At 55.3% G+C, this 16,945-nt stretch overlaps 1 protein-coding gene and 1 long non-coding RNA gene across 3 annotated transcripts in view; one reads left to right on the top strand and one right to left on the bottom strand.

Annotated features, from left to right (window-relative positions):
* Nucleotides 1-11,242, bottom strand: part of ITGA3 (integrin subunit alpha 3) — a 34,559-nt gene extending 23,317 nt beyond the window's left edge. The window contains exons 1-4 of the mRNA XM_021067145.1: nt 11,170-11,242; nt 10,524-10,730; nt 2,012-2,139; nt 1,620-1,699 (exon numbers count right to left, since the gene is read on the bottom strand). Of these exons, the coding sequence (XP_020922804.1) occupies nt 1,620-1,699; nt 2,012-2,139; nt 10,524-10,687 (372 nt within the window). The 5' untranslated portion in view covers nt 10,688-10,730; nt 11,170-11,242. The remainder of the gene's footprint in view (nt 1-1,619; nt 1,700-2,011; nt 2,140-10,523; nt 10,731-11,169) is intronic.
* LOC110256024 lies at nt 11,443-14,504 on the top strand. 2 transcript variants are annotated; one of them, XR_002337170.1, is made up of 2 exons: nt 11,443-11,575; nt 14,093-14,504. It is a non-coding gene; the product is annotated as an uncharacterized LOC110256024 (long non-coding RNA). The 2 variants fall into 2 exon arrangements; XR_002337169.1 differs by having other exon boundaries at nt 11,534-11,847.

Genomic DNA, 16,945 nt, shown 5'->3' with positions numbered 1-16,945 from the left:
TCACGTCTGGAGAGATGTGAAGATATTCCAACCAAGCCTGTCATGTCAGGCTCAGGGGTCTGAGCTCTTAAGCACCAGGCTGTGCACCTCTCTCAAAGCTTCTCCCAGCAGTTCCCGTCGTGGCTCAGTGGTTAACGAATCCAACTAGGAACCATGAGGTTGAGGGTTCGATCCCTGCCCTTGCTCAGTGGGTTAAGGATCTGGTGTTGCTGTGGCTCTGGTGTAGGCCGGCGGCTACAGCTCCAATTGGACCCCTAGCCTGGGAACCTCCATATGCCGCAGGTGCAGCCCTAGAAAAGTCAAAAAGACCAAAAAAAAAAAAAAAAAAAAAAAAAAAAAGGTACCGAAGGGATGGATGCGTGAGCAGAAAAATGCTGAGGGACCTAGGATCCAGAATCGCCTTAAATGGAATCCTAGATCCATACCATCCTGAACAAGGGACTCGAAAGTGAACTGGTCAAACCCAGAGCTTATGGCAGGGTTCAAAGGTGACAGAAATCACAACAGTGATGGCTCTGGGGGTGACAGTTGACCGGAAAGGAGTGCACTTTCTGAAATGATCTAAATATGCTGCTTCTTTAATAGCTTTTAATAAAAGCTGGTTACGCAGGTGTATAATTTGTCAGAACGCAACTGAAACTTAACATCTATACACGTGCTCATTGAGAACTATGTCTAGATACTTACACCGCAACACTACAGTGGGAGGAAAAATTATGTATACATGTATGTGTAACTTGGTCCCCATGCTGTACAGTGAAAAAATAAATAAATTAAAAAATCCCAAAAATCTATACATGTGCTCCGTGTAAATATGACATCAATTTAAACAATGAGGAATTCCCGTTGTGGCTCAGTGGTAACGACACCAACGAGTATCTATGAGGACATGGGTTTGATCCCTGGCCCCGCTCTGTGGGTTAAGGATTCAGCACTGCCGTGAGCTGTGGTGAAGGTCACAGATGCGGCTTGAATCCCACATTGCTGTGGCTGTGGCAGAGGCTGGCAGCTGTAGCCTGACTCAACCCCTAGCCTGGGAACCTCCATAGGCCACATGTGCGGCCCTGAAAAAAAAAAAAGAGAAAGAAGAAAAATACATTGTCTCTCTGAGGCTCAGAAATCAAGACCCAGGAGCGGGCCCTGGAGAATGCAGGCAGGAGGTGACAACGGATAATAGGGAGTGACCCTCAAATGCAAGCCGGGTGAGTGGGGGGCAGGGGGGCAAGCAAGGCGGTGCCTCTTCCGCCAGCCCGCCTCCCCGGAAGGGGCCCGTCCAGGCCACACCGCCTGAGGCCCTCGCTGCCCTTTCCTTTCACAGTTCCCTCAGCTCATTCCCACGAAGCGTGAGCACCGCCCCAGGCCCTGATCCAGAGGGGAGGACAGTGGGTGATTCAGACAGGACCCGGGCTAGCCCTTGGGAGAGCGCCAGTCCCCGCCCCACCGTAAGTGCAGGATGAAGAGACACACATGCCCGTGGGGACAGAAGCCACAGCAATGGACACGTGCAAGGCTCCCGCTCAGGCACCGATGACCTCTCTCCTGCCCTCTGCTTCCCTCCACAGCTCCTGGGGGATGTAGGACAAGGCTGGAGGGGGAACCGACGCTGCACACCCACTTACCAGGACTCTGCCTGCAGGGCCCTGGCTGGCCACAGTCACCCCAAGCCACATGTCCTCAATAATGTGATGGCTAGGGTCACCTGTGGGCATGAGAGGGATTGTGAGCCAGGGCACCTTACCCATCCTTCCAGCATCCAGAGAATCCAGAGGGCAAGGGCTGGTCCCTCCTGGATCCTTGGAGGGCAGCCCTCCCTACCCCCCTTCTCCAGCCCATCACAGTCTGAGCTCCACCCATCCCACCTGGTCCCACTCTCCTCTGGGGCTCCCTTCTCCCAGCCGGACAAGAAGGGACCAAAAACTGTCCAGGCGAGACCTCTGTCTCCTCCGGTCATTCTCTCTGTGCCACCCCCTCCACCAGGCTCCCGACCAATGCCAGCCCCAGGCCTTCTCACTTTTTTCCTCGATGTCCATCCGCTTACAGTCATCCTTGTTGGCAGTGAGTGGGCACAGGTACACAGCACCGGTCCGGTTGGTAGAGCCATCAGGCACAGCGAGGTCCCGGGGGGCACCAGCCAGGAGCCTGGGGGCAAGGAGGTAGGTGGACCCAGCCGCAAACTCATCAGAGTCCACTTCGAACAACTCCCTGCTCAACGTGCACTTACTGAGCATCTGCTCAGTGCCAGGCTGTGTGCCAGGCTCTGCAGTGGCTTGGCAGATGAATGGCTCCCTCCCCGGCCCTCGAGGAGCACCCAGGGCAGGAGAAGGTGGGCAAAGAGACACACACCCAGGGTCAGGTGAGCATCGCATGAGAAGCATGGAGTAAACCAGCCCAGATGCTGCATGGGGCGGGTGGGGTGGGCAGTCAGGGAGGCCTCAGAAGAGGGGACCCTGGCCTAGGTCTAAAGAGGATGGCTTGGGTTCACGCAGTGATGAAGGGGAGGAGGGCAAAGGTCAGGCATGTGCGAGAGCCAGGAAGCGCGAGCAGGTGGGTGACCGGGGTACCTTTGGTACAGCTGGAGGCCAGAAATATGGGGAGGGACAAGAGGACAGGGTGGGAAGGGGAGCCACGGGGGGATCATCAGCAAGGGGTGACATGGCCAGGGTCTGGGCAGGACTGTCTCGGCATCTGAGTGATGGAATCTGATCTGGGTTTGGGCAGGAACGCTTGGCTTCTGAGATGACAGCAGATGGGAAGAGAGCAAGGTTGGCAGAGCCCGGCACAGGGTTCAACTTCCGGGGACCCAAGAAGAGAATGTTTGAGGGGGTAGGGTGGGTGGTTGGGTGGAGGCCCCGGGCCTCTGCTCTAAGCCATCTGAGGACTCCGATCTAGGGCCCGGCACTGAAGAAGGTGGGCAGGAAGGCCAACTGACCCCAGACCAGAGCTGGGTAACTGAGGTCAGCAGGGCACTCAAGTGACCTGGGTGACAGCTACTCTCCCCTCCCCACCACTGTTGAGACAGACATAGGAGGCATGGGGGAGGGGGCAGCTGAGTACCTGACACTTTGGGTAGCATGGTCCCCAGGCAGAGTTCTTGGCTGGTGGGCTTGAGAGCGGAGATGGGTGAGGACTATCAGTCACCCTGTCCCCAACCTGCCCAGAACCACCCCCCCTTTTTTTTTCTCTCTCTTTTTTTGGTCTTTTTAGGGCCTTGCTTGTGGCACATGGAGGTCCCCAGGCTAGGGGTTGAATTGGAGCTACAGCTGCTGACCTACATCACAGTCACAGCAATGCCAGATGTGAGCCACATCTGTGACCTATGCTGTAGCTCATGGCAATGCCAGAGCCTTAACCCCCTGAGCGAGGTCAGGGATCAAACCCACATCCTCATGGTTACTAGTCAGGTTCTTAACCAGCTGAGCCACAACGGGAACTCCCAGGACCCATCTTTAGGGATGCTGGCTGCAAGTCCCTGCAAGGGTTCTTAGGGCCCTGACAGCCCATCCCATACCGGAGAGGTGATGGAGGAGAGGAAGACAGGTGATCAGCCTCAAAATATTATCTCAAAAGATAGTTCTTAGACCAGCAGAATCAAAAACCCAGAGATTTCTTTCTTTCTTTTTTTCTTTTCTCAGGGCCGCACCTGCGACATACAGATGTTCCTAGGCTAGGGGTCAAATCAGAGCTGCAGCCACTGGATCCTTAACCCACCAGGTGAGGCTAGGGATTGAACCTCAGTCCTCATGGATGCTAGTCAGATTCATTTCCACTGAGCCATGACAGGAACTCTAAAAACCCTGAGATATTTGTTAAGGCAAATTTCTCAGCCCACCGCAGACGACCTGAATTGAATGCGGGGGTGGATCCCTGGAACCTGCATATTTAACACACCCCAGTTTGAGAACCCAGGTGTACCACTCCTTGCTCTCCGAGCATCATCTGCCTTCAGCTTCTGGACATTCTGCCAGGACCGCCTCCTCAATCCCGCTGGACCCCGCCTCCTGGAGGGCAGCACCTCTTAGGTTCCCCCTTCATCTGGTCCCAGCGATGCTATCACTTGAGGCTGTCAGCTCAGAACCTGGGCGCTGGGCCTTCTGCCAGAGTTTGGATGTGCAGAGCAATAGCCCTGCCTGCAGATCCTGCCTAGGACTTGAAAGTGAGGCCTGCGGAGAGTGGGCAGGGCAGGGCCTGGGCATGCCAGGGCCTGGGTGCCTCCACCCACTGGGTGTCAGGAATGCGCTGCCTGGGGGTGCCCGGAAGGCAGCCTGCACCTCACAGGGTTCCTGAGAACAGGGTGCAGCTAGAGATCTTTAAGCAGAGCAGGGCTGAGAGCTCTGGCAGGAAGGCTGGCAGGGGGCCAGTGTGGCAGCCAGGCCCTGTTAGTCACCCTCCGTCTGGGCTGGGAAGGGTGCCTGGCGCATTCACGGACGGACCACGCCTGGATATCGGCCTTGGCGTACCTGACAGGTAGAGAGGGAAGCATCTGCCCAAGGGAAAGGAACGCCTCAGCCTTGGAGCCAAAGGGCCTGATTCTAGGTTTGTTCTGCCTCAAGGGAGGCTTTCGTTTCCCTCTCTGATCTGAGTGCCTCATCTGTAAAATGGGACAGCAACTTTCCCACCAACTTCCAGGGTTGCTGGGGGAATAAGTGGGTTTATTCTTTGAAAGGACTTTCTGACTATGAAGCCGAGGCCAACATAAGCACTGTGGTTCTGCTTTGTTTTATTTATTTATTTATTTATTTATTTTTTAGTTTTTATTATAGATTTTATTTAATCCACTGTTGAAAAAATATTGCAATTCAACATATTGTCAATATGCAAAATTATTAATGATATTTATTTATTTATTTATTTTAGGGCCACACCGGTGGCATATGGAGATTCCCAGGCTAGGGTCGAATCGGAACTACAGCTGCTGGCCTACGCCACAGCCACAGCCTTGCCAAATCCAAGCCTTCCTTGTCTGCATCTACACCACAGCTCAGGGATCCTTAACACACTGAGTGAGGCCAGGGATCAAACCCGCAACCTCATGATTCCTAGTCAGATTCTTTGCTGCTGCGCCACAACGGGAACTCCATGCGGTTCTGCTTTATTGTGGCACCAGGCCTTGCTCCAGGGACCCAGGCATTTCTGACCCCCGGGTTAGGGGACCTGTGGCAGAGAGCAAAGGGCAGACTAGTTTAAGTGTTGAGAGGGAGCAGAGGATGAGCAGAAAGTAACACGTCCATGGCCTAAGGATACCAGGCAATCAGCAAGGTGGAGGTAGGCACTGGCTGCTAGTCATTGCAGGTGGGGAATCATCAGATTTGTGAGCCACACGGGAAGTCCAAGGGAGCTCAGATTTGGCTGGAGGTGGTGGCTGGGGGTTGGCTACAATGACCTTAAAGGGCTGGGTCCAGGCCTCAGCAGGTGAGGGGTCCCTAGAGAGCCCGTGGTGCATTCCAGGGCATGCAATGCTAGGAAAGTCCTGCCATGCCTGCTGCTTCGAGGCCCAAGCTGTCAGGGTGGGAGGAGGCTGAGGGGGGCGGAGGAGGGGTGGGTGACGGGGTGGCCACACCCTCCCAGCTCCCTCATCTTAGAGGGAGTGGCCTGAGAGATCTCTCCTTTTAGCTTCTGGAGGTCCAGAGCAGGCAGAGCTGGGAATGATTAGCAACTGGATAGACAGGAATCCACTTACATCTCTACCCGCTCAGCTCTCACCCCGCACCAGCCGCGTGCCCACTGATGGGTGGTGGGTTAGTGGGCCTCATCCCAGCCCCACATCCCAGGCTCCTCTCTCCCCAGAGATTCCACAGTGAGCCCCCCTCCCCACACCTCCCTAGAGTATTTTTAGCTCTTATTTGGCCCGCTTAGAGGCCCTTTAAGGCCCTCTGGCTCCCAGCCCAGGAGCTAATGGGTCTACAGCCAGAGGACTGGGAGTGGTTGGGGAAGACGGGTGTGCAGAGGGCCAGGTCCGGCTTCCTCCAGCCACGGCCAGGTGTGGGGGAATCCAGAGGATGGGAAAGACCTTACGCGATGCAAATGGATGTCAATTGCCATGCAAATAAGCACACTGCTCCTGCTGTTGGAGCTGGTCCAGATCAGAGAGTCCAGAAGCTGATCCCTCCCACACCACCCCTGAGGCCACCCTCCCAGCAGCAGTCTGAAGCTTCAGAGATGCTTCAGAGCAGGAAGAAAGGAGATTGGACCGCCTCTCTCCTGGAGTCAGGTTGGGCTGGGTGGGTGCAGGTGCCCCTCCAGGAGGAAGGGATGAGCCAAGAGACCTCTCAAGGGCTTTCAAACAGCTGCCTCTTCACCCTTTCCTTTGGCTCCAGCCAGACCGCCCCTGCTGGCCTCTGCAGAGGCCCTGGAGCTCCAAGTTCCAGAGACACATCCTCATCCCTGCCCTGTCACTCTTGCTGGGGCAGGTCAAGACTGATGGGACAGCACTTAGAAAGCAGTAGAATCAGAGGAGGCTGGGGAAGGGGGGCCCAGCGGTGTCAGGGCAGCAGGTTGGCTCACTCTAGAGCCAAAAGTCCCCTACAGGGAGTTCCCTTGTTGGCTCAGTGGTTCATGAACCCGACTAGGATCCACGAGGTTGTGGATTCCATCCCTGGCCTCGCTCTTCAATCATCAGTTTAAGGATCCGGCGTTGCCGTGAGCTATGGTGTAGGTCACAGATGCGGCTCGGATCCCGCATTGCTATGGCTGTGGTGTAGGCCAGCAGCTGTAGCTCTGATTGGACCCCTAGCCTGGGAACCTCCATATGCCGCGGTTGCAGCCCCAAAAAGCAAACAACAAAAAAAGAAGGCCCCCTAGGGGATGGGGGTGGTGGTGGTGATGCTCTGAGAATCAGCCTGTAAGACTCTATTTCCCAGACTCCTCACTTCAAAGAGGCACTGGGGTGGCCCTGCAGGGAGGCACATGGAGGGACCAGAAGGGCCAGTACTCAGGCAGCGGGGCCCCCATGCCTTACTTCTTAGGCCAGGAAGCCAGTGCAGTGGGTGGGGAGGAGTTTCCAGCTCTGGGCCCTGGGTGGGGTGGGGGCAGCTCTCAGATGCCCAGACCCGAGCTCAGTGCCAGTCCTGCTGCCCGAATTAGCCACGTCCCCAGAGGCTGCTCCTGCAGGAGCTGAAACTGCAGCCTTCTCCATCCTCCCCCAACTTCTTACGCTGCCCATCCAGCCCCCTCTCCCCTCTGGTGACTCAGCCCTAGAGTCAGAGCAACAAGCTGGAGGAAGCGAGGGAATGATGGGACAGGAGAAAGAGGCCTTGCCTGAGCCGCCAATAAAGAAAAGGCTGTTTTTCTCATTTCTTCTCCCTTTTCCTGGCTCCTTCGTCTTTTTTCCACATTTGATCCCCGAGGGCATTCTTTGTGTCATCTAACCTCAATCTACCTTGCTGTAACGGCGGCCACCCTCTTCCTTCTTGGTTTAGGTCTGACCAAGCCCCTTTCAAAACTTCATTCTCTACAAGATCAGGCTCCCCCTACCTCCTGTCCAGTTTTAAGCTCCTTGGCTCAGTGCAGTCTTTGGAAAGAGCCAGAGGAAAAAGGACCCTATGCATCCAGGCCTTCTGCTTGCAGCCGCAGCTGCCGTGCCCATTTCCTCTGGCACGAGCCTTGGAGGCTGCCAGGCACCTGCCCTGCCCAAGGAAACATGTTTTAAGAGAGCAAGTAAGCCTGGTTCCTGCCTAGCTCAGGTATGACCTCACCTTCCAAGCGTCATGGCCACTCCCGCCCTTCGCCTCCTTGTTTCTGGGGCAAAAGCCCCAGAGGTATCTCCCATAACCCACCGGGCCAGGCCAGAGAAGGACACCTGGATTCCCAGGTGAGAATGACAGAACAGATGCTGGGGGAAGGGGAGTGTCAGGGACCGTTTCCCAGAGGAAGAGTCCCTCTGCTTCCCCAGGGCTCCTTAGGTACCTCACCAAGAAGCCCAAAGCACCCCAACCCCTCCCTCCAGAGACTGGGAAATTGGGGCCTGGGTGGGGTAAGGTCTCTGCTGTGAGGATGGAAGGAGGGGACCCTCAGTCCAGAGATGGAGGTGCTGGGGAACAAAGACACACCTGGGTTTGTAAACATTTCTGAAATCAGGCCTTCCTGGAGAATATGATAAAAAGCTACGCTCTCCCCTCCTCCTGGCCCCAGAACAAAAAGACATGATTTTGCATGTAATTTCTCGGGTTCCTGTGCCTCCTGAAACCCTTCAGTCTCCTCCAGGCTAAGACTGTTCAGGGCCATGACCCCTTCCCCTTTTCCAAAGGGACTTGGAAGCTAACAGAATAGAAGATGGCCAGTTGATCTGCTGGGTCCCCTGAGCTGAGCACTCAGGCAGCTGTTCACATCTGGTGACACAGATGGCTGCAGCTAAGCCCAGTGGGCCCAGCTGGTTCTCCCGAAGGGTCATGGGGGCAGAATTCAGGGAGAGGAGGCGATGAGTGAGCCAAGATGTAGAACCACCCTTTGAAAAGACTGAGGGGAGTTCCCGTCGTGGCTCAGTGGTTAACAAATCCGACTAAGAACCATGTGATTGCGGGTTCGGTCCCTGCCCTTGCTCAGGAAGCTAAGGATCTGGCGTTGCCGTGAGCTGTGGTGTAGGTTGCAGATGCGGCTCGGATCCCACGTTGCTGTGGCTCTAGTGTAGGCCAGTGGCTACAGCTCCAATTTGACCCCTAGCCTGGGAACCTCCATATGCTGTGGGAGCGGCCCTAGAAAAGGCAAAAAGATAAAAAAAAAAAAAAAAGACTCAGGGATTAGTGACAGATCCAAGATGGGAAGCTGGCAACGGGACTCAGGATTCTCTTTTTTTCCCTTTAATGCCAAGTTGCCTTTTATAGGCCAACAGAGGCAGGAAGGAGTATATAGATCCAGGCCTCATCCCTCCTGGGGGAAAACTGGCCCAGAGAAGAGAAATATCCTGCTCAAGTTCACCTAGCAAAAAAAGGGGGTAGGTGAGTATTAGAGAGTCTGTTTTTTACCCTAGTTTTCCATTATTTACCCCTGCTTTTTCTGATGTTCCCTTTCCACTGTGTTGCCTTATACATTGCAGCTTCAGTACGGACCCTCTGAAAATCCTTCCCTGGCCTGGGGCCGAAAGAGCACCAATATGGAAACTGGTGCTGATGGTCACTTAGGGTTGGAGGGTTGGCCAGACCGCAGCGGCTGAGGCTGGGCTGGGCAGGGTGTGGTGGCCCCCACCTCTGCAGAAGTGAGATGGAACTGCAGGCCAAGTAGGCAGGTAGACCAGGCAGGGGCTGGGCCAGCAGGGCAGGGGCCAAGGCTGGGGCAGAGTCTGGACTTTGGACACTCCAGCTTCCTCAAGTTTCTGCAGGTTCCAGCCAGCGTTGGGAAAGGTTTCAACACACCCTTTATCTGACTAGGTCCACTTGCTCAGCAGGGTCTGACATCACCGGAAGAACTACTGCCCCCAAAGGGCCTGCCTGAGCCGACCTCGGCCTAACAATCTTCCCTCCTGGGACAGTCTCACCTCCGCCAGTGTCCCCCTTCCCCCAAGTGCCAACCTCAGCACCACTAAGCCCATGCAGAGAAACTTCTGAAACTTGGACATGCGCCTCGGGGCAAAAGAGTAGCTGTGGCCCGGGGTGTGGGTGTGTGTGGGTGTGGGGCCAACAGAAGCAGTTGGATGTGTCTCCTTCTCCTCTGTCCCCTAAGCATGGCTCTTTCCCCTCCTTCTCCTTGAAGCTGTCAGGGATGGAGAACCTAAGAAAGGGTAAAACACGCCTTCCCTCTTGAAACCAAAACAAACACACTCAGGCTTGGAGATTCAACATGAATCTGTGGAATGCGGGGAGACTCAAGACCTTCTGGTGGGAGGGCGACGCTGCTGGGGGTGGGGGGGCAGGAGGCCGAGCGCGGGAGCTGGGACCGCTCCTCCTGGCACTTGTACTTCCGCACACTCAAGGGGTCAGAAGGAGCGCCTGGACAGCTCCGAAAGCCCAGACTCGCCCATCATCTCACTCTCCAACCGCCAAGCAGTTGCGAAGGCCCCCTAGTCTGGTTCTGCGGAGGGTGTGGCTGGCGTGGCCGCAGACTAAGTGCGAGGTAGGGGCGGGCTTAAACGCATATGCCCACGGGTTCTTCCCAGGAAAGGGGGAAGGGGGATCCACTAGGTGTCTAGGTTGCAGTGTTCCCCAGTTTCCAGCCCTAGCGAGAAGAGACATTCGGTAGGCTAAATACCGGGTTCACAGAATCTAAGGGGGCTCAGTGAACGGGGACCCCACTTCTGCTCGCAAAAGAGGTCTAAAGGGCTGAGGGGGCGAGTCTAGACAGGTACTGGTTCAGTCAGCACTTGCCAATGATTACTGTCCCCCCCCACCAACCCCTCCGCTTCCCGCCAACCGTCGGCAGCAGGAGGGCTGCCCAGGTCCCCGCCCCCTAAGTCCTCGCTTCTAAGAGCCGGCGGCCTGCGAGCCTGGAAGCCAGCGGGCCCAGGGCTCGGACTCAACTCTGGATCCGCACCCTGTACACAAACTCTCTCCCTCCTCTCCGCTCAACGACACCCCCACTCTCACAGTTTGACTCACAGGTAGCGCTGCTGCCGCTCCGTCTGCCGATGGAGGGCGACCGAGTAGCCGAAGAGGCTGCCCGGGTTCTTAGCCTCCTTCACCACCAGGAATTGGGTGTCCAGGTTGAAGGCGGTGGCGATGCGGCCGCCGGAGGCCACCATCGAGACCAGCACGCAGAGCATCAGGCGTCGGACGCGGGCGGCGCGCTGGGGCCGGGGCCCATGGCTGCAGGCAGGAGCCGGGGCCGGGGCGAGAGCGCGTGAGGGCGTGGAGCTCGGAGTGAGGACCTGTTCACCTGCTCCCCCCGCGCCGCTGGAGAACACCCTGGCCGGCAGCGTCGTTGAGCTCCGCAGCGCTGATCAGTCTGGGGCCCTCAGCCCTGATCGGTTTCACGACCGCTAAGGGTCTGCGCTCTCAGAGTCCCCTCGGAGGTCCTCGGAACTATTCTCTTGACTGCTCAGTGTCGGGGTCACCGCCCCCTTGCCCCGGGCACCCTGCCCCCCAGCTCGTGCCCCGCCGCGCCCACTTGGCCGCACTGTCGCCTCCGATCCGGGCTCGGCGGTGGATCTGGGCAGGCGGACCGGTAGACCGCAAGGAGGACGGAAAGGAGGGGTCCTCCCCGCGCGCGCCCCGCCTCCCCACGCCCAGCCCCGCACCTCCCCACCTTGCGCGCCCAGCCCGGGCTACGCTTTCCTTCCGGGGAAAGAGAAAAGGTCCCGGCTCCGCCACCGCCTCTTAAAGGCGCAGCACCGCCCCTCCCTCCTCATCCTCCCTAACCGGCTCCGCCCTCTCCCCCAAACACCTGTCGGGAGCCCCCAGAGGCTTGGATTTCCCCTCTCCGCCTCTTTCTTCTCCGGAGAAACGTTGCCTCCCGAGCAAGACGGATTGGACAGGCGGGGCCGGGGGTGGGATTTGTCCTGCCGCTCGGCTGCGGCTGCTACAGCTGGTGGAAAGGCCGTTCCGAACGCAGCCACCTCTGCGGGTCGGCTGAAGAGGCCCAGCGTTGACTCATCTGGGACCCGACATCCGCAAGCCACTGGCTGGAATGCCCTACTCGTCTTCACCGCGCTGTGAGTCCCTGAGAAGAGGCTGGCGGTCTCTGGGCGTTCTTCCTCGTAACCAGCCCCTTGGCCATCCTTGCCAAGATTCATTTCTTTTGCGCCTTCGCTCCCACCCACCCTGATCCGAGCTGGGAATGGTCTCTTGGCAAAGTCAGACAAATATTTAGTAGTGGTAATAACCAAGCATCGCTAAATGTAATTAGCAGCAAGAGTGTTTTCCCCGAAGGATATTCTTGTATCACTGATATTTCTTGTATCATCGATTTCCCGTCGATGTGGAAGTAAGTCTCTTCTCCTTAGAGTGCGCTGCAGGCGCGGAGCTGGGCCCACACTGTATCCATTTCTCATCCACCCTTGCCTTCCGGGCCCAGCCCAGCAGAATCCCAAAGGTCCCCTCTTCCCACCCAGGCTTGAAGATTGGGCGGGGAATCCAGCCCCCACAGGTGTGTAGTGGGTGGTACCAGGCGGAGGTAAGTGGGCGGGCCCAAAGGTCTGGTTATCCGCGAAGGAATCAAAGTGAAAGGAAACTTTCAGCATGTACTTTTTCGAGCCTAATTCAGATTTGCCTCATTGCAGTAGAGAGATGCATTTCCCCAGAGCATTTTTTTTTTTCGTCCCAGACTAAAGGAACTTTCTTATTTTGGTCCAAGGGTTCAGTCCAAAGGGCTTACTCCCTTGAAGTCTCTTTTAGAATCCCCATCTCTTAGAGTTTATAAGAATGAAAAAACCACCATATAGTAGTTCTTATGTAGCAGAAACTATGCTAAGTGCCTTACAAATATTATTAAAGTAAATCCTCACAACAATCTTTGTGAAATCATCTGTTTTAAGATGAGAAAACAGGATCAGAGAGGTTAAGCAACTTGAAGCCAATGCAACTCAGATGTTATGTATTTATTTATATATATTATTTTTTTTGCTTTTTTTTTTTTTAGGGCCACACCCGCAGCATATGGAGGGTCCCAGGCTAGGGGTCTAATCGGAGCTGTAGCTGCCGGCCTACACCACAGCCACAGCTACTCCAGATCCGAGCAGCGTTTGCAACCTACACCAGAGCTCACGGCAATGCCGGATCCTTAACCCAGAGAGTGAGGCCAGGGATCGAACCTGCAACCGCATGGTTCCTAGTCCAATTCCTTTCCACTGTGTCACGATGGGAACACCACAACTCAGATTTTAATGCTGTGTTATCTGACCCCAGAGCCTTTCTCCACCACTTATGCTAATAAGTAACATTTGTGGTGTTCCCATCTATGGCTCAGTGGGTTAGGAACCCAGCATAGTGTCCCTGAGGGTGCAGATTTGATCCCTGGCCTCGCTCAGTGGGTTAAGGATCCTGTGTTGTGGTGTAGGTTATAATGTTGCTTTGATCTGATGTTCTGTGGCTGTGGCTAAGCCAACAGCTGCAGCTCAGATTTGACCCCTAGCTGGGGAATTTCCGAATGCCGAAGGTCCAACCCTAAAAAAAAAAAAAAAAAAAAAAAAAAAAAAAAAAAAAAAAAAGCACCATATTCAGAGCAGATCTAAGGCCTGAAGCTTGTGCAATTTGGAGTCCTCTTTAAGGAAAAGGATGAAGAATTGGAGTACAAAATTAGGTTCAGAGCCTGGGGAGGGACATGAGCTGAACTTGATAGCCTATGAATCCTTTCACCTGCAGACTCTGATTTCATTCTCCTGGCCTCATTTGACTCCTCATTTGACTTCAAAAGGTCACGCCACTCCTGGGAGGCAGGGCTAAGACTGGAGGCCACTGGCCACAGCTGTGTCTTTAACAGACAAACTCCAGGCAGATGTTGGACAGAAAGCCAGACATGCCTAAACAAAAGCAGCTGTGATAGCAGCATCCTCTGCGGTATTTGGAGAGAGGACACTTGTCCCTGTCTGCCCTTGGGACAGCATTTATTCCCAGGCTGTGACTCTCAGAGCTGCCCAGCCTCTCTCCACGATGCCTGTCATGATCCAGAGCCTCCCAGAGTTAGGAGATGTGGGGTCCAAGGAACAGGAAGCTGACCTGGATGGAAGTTGAGCAGTTACCTTGCTCTTCTTCCAGCTGGCTGCTGGGTCCTCTACCTCATTCTTGGAGAAGGGGAAACAGCCAGGGCCAGGAGCTCAGGGGCCAGGGTGGACACGCAGTGTGGGCAGAGGGCTGCCTAAAACAGCTTTGAGAGTTCTGAAGTGACAGAGTGGCTCCATGCCAGGTGTTATCTCTTTGGCCATCCCAAACAGGAATGACCAGCATGTCCGATCCCAGGGCTGGGAGCAGGAAAGGGATGAGGGATGGTTTTTTCCCCTCCATGGGAGTGTCCGGAGGGAATGTGGGAGTGGGGGGAGCAGGGGTGTCTGGTTGGGGGAGGGTCCGAGCTAAGGAATGTGGGGAGCATTAGACAGATCTGGGGGAGATGGAACGGGGATGGAGGAATGAAGGGATTGGAAGGCTCCCTGGGCTGGAGAGATGCAGACAGAGAAATCCCAAGTTCCTGCCGAAGGTCCAGAATCCCCTGATGTCAGTGACATTGTCATCCACAGCTTGTCTCATCCCTCAGTTGACGTTATCCTGCCAACTCTTCCTGGTGGAGAAGGGACCCACCTAGAAATGTAGACACAGAGAACAGCACGTGTATGGACGAGTCCGAGGCCATTTTTTCATGCTTGACTGCTGACTCCTTTTAAGCTGTCCTCGCTCCCTCTTTTCCTTGTGCCTCACACCTGGACAAGCTCAGAAGAAGGCCCGCGCTCCCTTCTTTTCCGTCCATGGCAGATTCCAACCATGCAAACCCCTTTCCACACAAATGCACCTGACCTAACTCCCTCACCGTAGTAAAAACCCAGACCAATCTCCTTCCGTGCTCTCTCAAGGCATCTTGGACCTTCTTGAGAAGCCATTCCTGCTCCTTCAGAGACCTCGAATCATGTCATTAATAAACCTTTCCCTACCCTCTTGGTGTGCGATCATCAGTTTTTTTGTTTGTTTGTTTTGGCTTTTGTCTTTTTAGGGCCACACCTACTGCATATGGAGGTTCCCAGGCTAGGGGTCCAATCAGAGCTATAGCTGCCAGCCTACACCGCAGCCACAGCAATGAAGGATCCCAGCCACGCCTGCAACCTACACCACAGCTCATGGCAACGCCAGATCCTTAACCCAACTGAGTGAGGCCAGGGATCGAACTCGCGTCCTCATGGATGCTAGTCGGCTTTGTTAACCACTGAGCCACGACGGGAACTCCATCATCAGTCTTGACATTGAAGCAAACCTTGGGTGGGGTCCATCTGCCTCTGTGGGGGAACATGACAACCCACGAACTACGGGTTCTACTGTAGGGTGAGGGAGGCTTCCTGGAGGAGAACTATCCAGACATGGGAGAAGAAAAGGACTAGCAAGAGGTGCCCTCAGGGAGTTCCCGTCGTGGCTCAGTGGTTAACGAATCCGACTAGGAACCATGGGGTTGAGGGTTTGATCCCTGCCCTCGCTCAGTGGGTTAAGGATCTGGCGTTGCTCTGAGCTGTGGTGTGGGTTTCAGAGGAGGCTCGGATCCTGTGTTGCTGTGGTTTTGGCGTAGGCCAGTGACAACAGCTCCAATTGGACCCCTAGCCTGGGAACCTCCATATGCCGCAGGACGGCCCTAGAAAAGACAAAAAAAAAAAATAGAGGTGGCCTCAGGAGAGAGGAAAGCAGAAGAGTTGGGGTCTAGTGTGGGGTACAGTTTTTACAACATCGGCATTCTGTAAAGGGGCCTTCCGTTTATTCCGTGCTCTCTGTCTTCACACCACTCTTTCTTTGCACCCCCACCCAACCCTTCCCCCAGCCACCTCACTCTCCCAGACCCCCAGATCCCCCTAGACCACACCACCTGCTCACTCACAGGAAGGTCAGCGTGTAGATGGAGAAAGAGCCATGGAATAAAATTGAGGTGCCGTGGGGGCTGAACGCAGGCTATTTTCTGCCTTGTCATCTTATGCGAGTGCCTTTTTTCCTCCGGGCCTCGATGTCCCCATCCATGACATGCAAGGGCGGGAGGAAATCCCTTGTCGTTCTTCGCTGGCATCCCTTGTTTTCCGAGTCTCCTAATACTTGTTGAACTAAGTGGACCAAATCTCAGCTATTGAACCAGGATGCAAGTCTCTATCTCTGACTTGAATTGAAAATGCAAAGACCGGGGAGTTCCCGTCGTGGCTCAGTGGTTAACAAATCTGACTAGGAACCATGAGGTTGTGGGTTCATTCCCTGGCCTTGCTCAGTGGGTTAAGGATCTGGCGTTGCCGTGAGCTGTGGTTGTAGGTTGCAGACTTGGCTCGCATCCTGCATTGCTGTGGCTCTGGCATAGGCCTGTGGCTACAGCTACGATTAGACCCCTAGCCTGGGAAACTCCATATGCCGCACACGCGGCCCTAGAAAAAGACAAAAAAAAAAAAAAAAAAAAGAAAAAGAAAGAAAGAAAGAAAATGCAAATTACCGAGGAGGGAGGGGGGAGCAGTGGAGTGTGAATGGATTTATCAGATTTCCTTTCTCCTGTGACCCAGATATGGGGGCGGGCCAGGCACCCAGTCCAGGCAACTCCTCTGGCTCAGAATCTGTCCTTGTTGCAAGCACTCCCAACCTGCCATGCGCTGGCACAGAGCTGAGAGCCCCGAGCGGTTCAAAGATGAACCAGAGCATCTTCTTCAGGGGGCCAGGGTTTCATCCTGGCCTCACATTCTGGAAGCTCTCAAATGTCAACAGATTCAACCCTCCTTGCCTTATATTTTAGGGCTGGTGATTGTGGAAGCCGGAGCTGTTAGAAAGAGCACTGTGGCTACAGCATGAGGTTGGCACTGCCAGAGGGACTGGGCTGGGGAGGGGGGCGGGGAGCAGGAAGGGGCTGCCGTAGTCATTTGGGCCACGGACAAAGTGGGCTGAGCGGGGACAGGGGCAGAGGGGGGGAGGAAGAGAGTGAGTGAGAAGGACCCGTGGCGCCAATTCAACTTGGACTTCAGGTAAAGGCGTGGTGCATGGGGGGTGGGGGAGGGGAAGAGCAGAAGGGTTCCAGGGATGGGCCTGGGGAGCAGATCCCAGACTTCAGGAAACTTCCCTGCTGGCCAACCCCTTTGTCTTTCTGGTTCCTCCGACCCTCCAGGGTCGCCTCGCTGTGCCCCCTGGCCTGGCTTTGCTGTGCATGCCCTGCCCTCCTGGCTGGGAGGTTAGGGCTCTGGGGGGCTCTAAAGCATTCTCTCTACCTCATGCCAAAGTGGCCTCTTTGAGTTTGGGAGGCCATGGGGGCCCACTCGATACCTCTGAGCTGAGCTCCCAGCTCCCGGGGCGGGGGGGCTTGCCATTCCCTGGGGAGATGTCCTTCTATTGACAGGGTTCTGTGCTCAGGAGGGAAATTGCACAGGTGGGGGATC

Source organism: Sus scrofa, chromosome 12 (assembly GCF_000003025.6).
Source record: "Sus scrofa isolate TJ Tabasco breed Duroc chromosome 12, Sscrofa11.1, whole genome shotgun sequence".
Lineage (NCBI taxonomy): Eukaryota > Metazoa > Chordata > Mammalia > Artiodactyla > Suidae > Sus > Sus scrofa.
This window is presented reverse-complemented; position numbering and strand designations above follow the sequence as displayed.